The 7,257-nt window shown below is 42.5% G+C and overlaps 1 protein-coding gene across 1 annotated transcript; it reads left to right on the forward strand.

Annotated features, from left to right (window-relative positions):
• Positions 1–321: 321 nt before the first annotated feature.
• LOC115750460 (protein kinase STUNTED) lies at positions 322–4,227 on the forward strand. The gene is made up of 10 exons (XM_030687836.2): positions 322–647; positions 734–816; positions 1,051–1,297; positions 1,392–2,006; positions 2,092–2,340; positions 2,430–2,593; positions 2,669–2,748; positions 2,864–3,011; positions 3,365–3,514; positions 3,613–4,227. The coding sequence occupies exons 1-10, from the start codon at positions 473–475 to the stop codon at positions 3,850–3,852; spliced, it is 2,151 nt and encodes a 716-aa protein (XP_030543696.1). The 5' UTR covers positions 322–472; the 3' UTR covers positions 3,853–4,227.
• The last annotated feature ends 3,030 nt before the right edge of the window (positions 4,228–7,257 follow it).

Genomic DNA, 7,257 nt, shown 5'->3' on the forward strand with positions numbered 1-7,257 from the left:
ATAAAAGATTATGTACTTTCTTTGGACACGTAAATAAATGAAACGACATTGGTATTTGCGAATTTCTTAGGATTTGATCATTGGCTAAGCTGCTACTCCGACTGGGCCCCACCTAGCCCCTCAAAGACCCGCCGAGGAGGGGTCAATGTCCCGACCGACCCGACCTCACTTAACGGTCACGATCAGCGGGGTTGCCTTGGACGCCACATCATCCGTACGAATTCCTACCGCGGGTGCATCGCGAGAGGTACACGCGAGAAGCAGCGTATCGCAGCTCGGAGGCAGTTAATAGCTCCGTCTTGAAAATGTGAAGATGATTCGCTTTCACTTTTCCCCGAGGCACGAAACAAGCGACTGCGAAGTGTCAGAGCGAGCGAGACGAATCAGAGGAGGGGGTGGGGAGAGAGAGCGAGAGAGAGGCGAGGGCCAGCGTGACTGAGACGACGGCGGACGCTGGTGGCGGGAAGAGGAGATGCAAATGGTGGAAGAGGGCGGCTCCGCCGCCGGGGACTCGCCGCCGGTGGTGGTTGTCGGGGTGAAGATGGATGGAGAGAGTCGGGAATTGTTGACCTGGGCTCTCGTCAAGGTGGCTGAGCCCGGCGATCGTGTCATTGCTCTTCATATCCTCGAGCAAACCACCTCCATTGGTACGACTTCCCTTCCGTCCTCTCTCTCTCTCTCCGAGTTGCTTTCTCTTCTGCTTGATTTTTACGGTGGTGGGTGGTTTTTGTAGATGGAACGGCGTCGTTTCTTTCTCTGGTGAAGGCATTCGATTCCGTGCTAGCTGTGTATGAAGGTTTCTGCCACTTGAAGCAGGTACAGTTTTCATTTCCGTTGAATTTGAGGCTTCAATCTCCTTTCTATAGCATAATCTTGCTCCATTTATCTTGGAGGCTCGGAAAGTGAGAGCTTGGATTTGGAGTCGGAGCTCTTAGCCACCAAATCTGGGTCTCTCTGTTTTACTTTGTGCCATGCTAAGATATCGCGTCTCTTTGGACCGTGTGAGTGCTTTTATTGCTTTGATTTACGTTTTTTCACCTATATTTGTAGGTGGATTTGAAACTAAAGGTATGTAGAGGACCGTCAGTGAGGAAAGTCTTAGTACAGGAGGCAAAATCCTACACTTCGGCTAAGGTAATTGTTGGAACCTCCAAGAGTAACCATACAATCCGGTCACCGGCATCAGTTGCTAAGTACTGCGCGAGAAATTTGTCCAAGAGTTTCTGGGTTTTCGCTATAGACAATGGCAAAGTCATATTCGAGAGAGGTGCAGTAACAGATACACAACGCAGACAAGGTGTGAATTTTCCCTTCCCCCTTCTATTTACTCTTGATCAAGTGGTTGATTGGGATGCTGATACATTCTGTAACTTCTACATGTCTTGAAACAGATAATAACTGGCGTAAGAGTTATGTTCCTGTGCTTCACTGGTCACTGAGCAGGAAAATATCAGATAAATGCAATCAAAGAAGTCACTGTTGTTCGCAGAAGTGTAATTTTGGTTGTGTGAAGAAAACGTCTGAACAGAACTCTGCAAATTCGGCTGTAGAAGCTCTTGGAGATAGTTGCACAGGCGTTGACAATTCAATGGCTTTGGTGCTGTTTCAACCACATGAGGCTGTTTCAAGCTCTAATTCTCCACATGGCCTCAAAACTGGTTGGATGTTCCTTCGGCGCATATTCTTAAGAGGACAGCCTATAGAGGAATCTGGTGGCAAAAAGATGTCTGCTCAACGGGTATTGAGACGATCAACCACACATTCTTCTGCTGTAGTCCATCCAGATCAAAAGCAGAGCTGTTCTGCTGAAAATCATACTTGCAATTTGGATGGAGAGAAAGGGGCAATTGTACCAGTTGGGGAGGCAACTGCCAGTCCTCCTTCTCGTTGCGGTAGCTCTAAAGAGTTTCCTGAAGAACTTGAGGGCCTTCATGAGAAATATTCATCTACTTGTAGATTGTTTAACTATGAGGAGCTTCTGGTGGCAACCCGTAACTTCATTCCAGGTACTTCTTTGCCCAAATACTATAATACTGCGTAAGATTTAATGTGTTCAAAGAGCTGTGGATTGACCTACTATCTTGATTTCAGAGAATATGGTCGGGAAAGGCGGTTGTAGTAAAGTCTATAGAGGATGTCTTCCTGATGGCAAGGAGCTGGCAGTGAAAGTGCTGGAACCATCTGATGGTTTAGTGAAAGATTTCGTCTCTGAGATTGATGTTATTACCGATTTGCATCACAAGAACATAGTATCCTTATTTGGATTCTGCTTTGAGAGCAACAACTTAATTTTGGTCTATGATTTTGTACATAGAGGAAGCTTAGAGGAGAACCTCCATGGTATGTATCTGATGCTTCCCTTTGGTCAATCAGTTACAAAATTCCACCTGAGCTACTTTTCATGACCACTGGCTGTGTCTTGTTTTAAGGCAATAAGAAGGATCTGCATGCATTTGGTTGGCGAGAGAGGTACAAGGTGGCTGTTGGTGTGGCTGAGGCTCTGGACTATATGCATAATGGTTGTCATCAACCAGTAATTCACAAAGATGTGAAATCATCAAATATTCTTCTTTCTGATGATTTTGAGGCTCAGGTGCTGGCAACTTTCTTCTTCATTCTGTCCTATTCCAGATTATTGTCCTCACTAATGTCTGCTGTGGCCTTTCAGTTGTCAGATTTTGGAATGGCCATTAGGGTTCCAGATCTTTCGACCCAAATAATCAGTGACGACGTTGCAGGAACTTTTGGGTGTGTATTTTGTCGTCTATCCAGCTTCTGCAGTTCCTTTGTCAGTTTCTATTACCGACGATATCTACAACTTAGTCACACTTCCACACGTTGCTAACATACGCTTCCATCGCAGTTACTTGGCTCCAGAGTACTTCATGCATGGCAAAGTGAGTGACCTCATAGATGTTTATGCATTTGGTGTCGTAATCCTTGAGTTGATCTCTGGTAGAAGGCCAATTGATGGTGAATGTCCAAAAGGTCAGGAAAGCCTGGTTATGTGGGTAAGTTGTTATGGTCCAAATGTTAGACAGCACAATATTTGCAAGCTGCTTTGCATTAAAGTCGATATGATTATGTATTGGAAAAATCTCGGTAGAGCTTTGAGTTGTTTTCACTTGAAAGCATGAAGGGGTTGGAGCACTTTTATGTCTCACGTATATGTTTATAAGCAGGCCCGTACTTCGGTGCTGGAAAAATTGAACTTCCACATGAGGCTCTTAATGATGTCACGTGGACATTTGTGGAGTGGCATGTAGTTAATATGAGCATGTGCAACATATCCTTTACTGAGCACTGGTATGAAAATGCTTAGCGATAGCAAGAATATGAATAGAGGGTTGTTTATGACACGCAGGCAAAGCCTATTTTGAAGGCCGGGAAGGTATCACAGTTGCTTGACCCAAGCTTGGACTGCGATTATGACCCTGAACAGATTGGCAGAATGGTTTTGGCGGCAACCCTTTGTATCAGACGTTTATCCAGATATCGACCTCGAATAAGCCTTGTAAGTATGGTTATTGTTCTATTGTGACCGCCTCCTTTTTTTTTTTTTGCCAATGCATTGCTGACAATTTTCCTAATTGGGGTTTAAATGAATTGCAGATCCTAAAGCTCCTACAAGGTGACGAGGAAGTACTTGAGTGGGCAAGGCAACAAATTAATTCCTCAGAAGAACTTGATGAAATGGACGGGGAAGACTCTCCCGTTAGCATCCAATCGCATTTAAATCTTGCATTACAAGATTTGGAGGACGATTCACTCTCTGTTAGCAGCACGGAGCAAAGCATGTCATCGGAGGATTACTTGCGGAGCAGGTGGAGTCGCTCGTCTAGTTTCGACTGACTACTGGTCGAAGGACACACTCCATTGCGCATGGTTTGGTTTGTGTGATTTCTCTCTGTGAAGTGATTTGTGTTTTAGTCCTGTTGTCTCAATTCTCCTCGGTTAATTTCAGTTATTACTGGGTCTTGGAAGAGAGGTTTTCACAAGTCAGGCCCCCTCCTTGACATCAGTACTGCTTTTTAGTTTCTAGTCCTTGTTTTGCCGGGCTAGTTTTGATGACGATTGACCTTGGTTCGGTTCAGTCGCATTGCTAAGATGTAGCAGAAGGAAGGCGTCATCTTAGTCTTGTTCTCCCTACGGCTAAATAGTACATGCTGATCCCACAATGGGTTATGTGCTGTAGATTGTCTTCTTATTCCGATTTTTATTTGGTCAGCTTTGAAGTGTTTTCGACGCTAAGCTGCAAACGGCTTATGATGAGACATGACAGTGTTTCATGTGATGTAGCAGGGGGCGTGGAATATGGCATTGCTTCGCTTCGTTGACGAGCATTATTCTTTACTTTCGAGTGTGTAGGATTCTTGTCCCTGTCCTATTGGAATTCCATCAAGTTTGGATTACCTTCTTTTGTTTTTTCTGTACCGTTTGGGCCTAAAGGGATAGGAGGTCAGCGGGCCTGTAGCGTTATTTGGGGTTTAGCTTGGCTATGGTGGGATTCATTTCTTCCCAATTCTGCGACTCGTGTTTTGGAAAATCACAAATTTTGACTTAACGGGAGTAAAAAGGGAAATGAGTGTGATTTGGTTAATAATGCGAATAATACTAAGAGGGATTTTAAAATTGATTTATAGAGATATGAGACGGACTCTTGTTATATGCTCGAAAGGTATCTTATTAAGATATCAGATCGCAGTATGTCACGTCATTTAGTTGACTGATTTGGTAAATTGATCTTATTATTGCTAATCTTTGCCAATGTTGAGTGTATGCACGTACTTTTTCCGGCGCATGACTTCATTCGAATTTGAAGACAATCTTGGGTTCCACAGGCTGTAAGCATGACAATGTGAGTCCTTGCTCGACGACGAAATCTTAATCCGGGTCGAATTTCGACTTTGAAATACGGATGCAACTCGGCTTCTTACAGTAACTGAAAAGCTCCTGGAACTGGAACTAGGGAAGCTCAAAATTTTGAACTTTTGGTGAGAGCAACGGTAAATTTGAGAAGAACCCGATGCAGTATGGGAGTAACAGTAACTGCTTATTATTATTATTATTATTATTCCAATATTTGGAAATCAAAAAAGAGATTAATTTAAATTACAGACTATTGTTATTTCATGTATTGACTAGGAATGTTTCAGATATTCCCCGTTAAAATGTCAAATTACGAGAACGCAAGCACAAAAGAAAGTCCAATTGCAAAGGTTGAAAAATAAATGCAATTCGACATTGTTGTTGCGTTCGGACAGATAATACGGAAACAACTTGAAATTGTACCATTACGACACATTTACCCTTCTATTAGGGTTCTGTTAAAAGTGGTCGATAAAAATCTAATGTGAATTCAAGATGGCGTTGATATGGCCACGCAAGCGCTACATCAGAAAAACATTAAAAGAACAAGACAATTCGGAGTCACTATTCATCATCTTCAACCTCGCGAGGTCCTCCAGCGCTCGTTCATCGCTACCCACTTCCCTTCGGACCTTCGGCGGCGTTCATCGTTCCTTGTTTGACCACGTTCACTAGATCTGGTCATGGTAGCGGCAAGCTTGGAGGTTCGATCTAGGTTCGAAGCACGCGGCCACCATGACTGCTCAAGCTCCGTGCTTAGTGTGAGGGTTTGTGAATTTCGTTCGTTTATGCATAGGATGGGTGCCGAATCGCGTTATTTTATTGCTCTACTGTGGTGTGATTTGAGGCTCTTCTTATTGCCAAGTATGTTTTTGCTTAAATTTGACTGTTTATGGAGATTTTCATATGCACATATTGTTTTCAATCTGAATTTAGTTCACCTTTTTTTGTATTTGCGCTAGCTGTTGTTTATGATGGTCGCCCATGTCACAATTCGGCTTTCCTCGAGGAGAGCTTCAAGGAACCCAACACCCTCAATCCCGTCAGTTTATTCACTTGCACATTTTTTGTTGGTCAACTATTCGCAGCCACGGTCCTACCCCTGGCGAATCCGAAGGCAGGGCTTACCTATTCCCTCGCAAGGCAACCAGAATTCACAAACCTTATGCTAAGCTTCAAGCTCGAGTGGCCACGGCGGCTGGGAACTTCGATGCTAGATCCGACCTCGAAGCTTGCGGCCGCTGTGGCCAGATTTGGTGGGTGGTCGAGCAAGGGCCAACGAGCGTTGTCGGCAGTTTAGGCGGCAGTGGATAGCGACGATGAGCATCGGACAAGCTTTGATGGAGTGATTACGAGGTTGAAGATGATGGATTTTTTTTAATCTTTTATCGATGTGAAGCTTACGTGGCACCACGTTAGATTTTTAATGGCATTTTTTAACAAAATTTTAACGGAGGGTAAATGTGTCTCATGGATACAAGTTTGTGGCTTTTGGAGCTATAAAAAAAGATTTAGGTTAAATGTGTCACAGTGGGAATAGTTTAAGATTTTATCGTCATAAAAAAATTCAAGGTAAATGTATCACAGTAGGCAAAGTTTAAAGTTTTTGGTGGTATTTTTCCTTAAAAATAATATCAAAATATTGAAAAAATTTGTTATTCGTTCTACTCTCTCTCTCTCTCTCTCAATTTCATCATTGTCCTTTCTCTCTAGCTCTGGTCTATTTCAATTGCTCATTCATTTCGTAGTGCATACATTTTTCTATGATAGATCTTTTGGTTTGATTTGAATCTATGTTGTGCTTCACTCCGTCTCTGTCGTGTTTCTATATTAGTTTCATGGATTTTCATGATCTGTCTCTTTGCCTGTGATTCCATTTGATTCCACATCTTTATGTGGCTTAAGGAGCTTGGAGAGCTAAAACATTTCTTGGGACTCATCCTAAACTTTTCTAAGAGATTTTGTGCATTTTTTTTTTTGACATACGAATAAACCTTCATTGGTTTGGTTAACCTCAAGTCCTAGGAAGTGTTTTTGTTCTCTAGGGTGTCACCCCCAGATTCCTAAATAAATAAGGCAATGACATTACCTTCCTTTTGTCAAAAGAACGCAGCCTAAACATAACCAAAAACTCAACCTGATATCAAAATGTGTACATCTATATATATATGCTCGATAAAAAAAGTCTTTTGGTTACAATACCAAAGCTTTTTATAACCATAAAAAAGAAATATGTATAAATCCAACAAAAAAAGCTATCTCAAATGCTCAGCAAAATATATACATCTCATACCAAAAATTTCACTATCCAAAAGTCCTCCTAATAATGCTACACTCACATCCTACTTGCTGCTCACTGAAACTGAAAAATAAGTAAGATGAAAGGAG

Source organism: Rhodamnia argentea, chromosome 11 (assembly GCF_020921035.1).
Source record: "Rhodamnia argentea isolate NSW1041297 chromosome 11, ASM2092103v1, whole genome shotgun sequence".
NCBI lineage: Eukaryota > Viridiplantae > Streptophyta > Magnoliopsida > Myrtales > Myrtaceae > Rhodamnia > Rhodamnia argentea.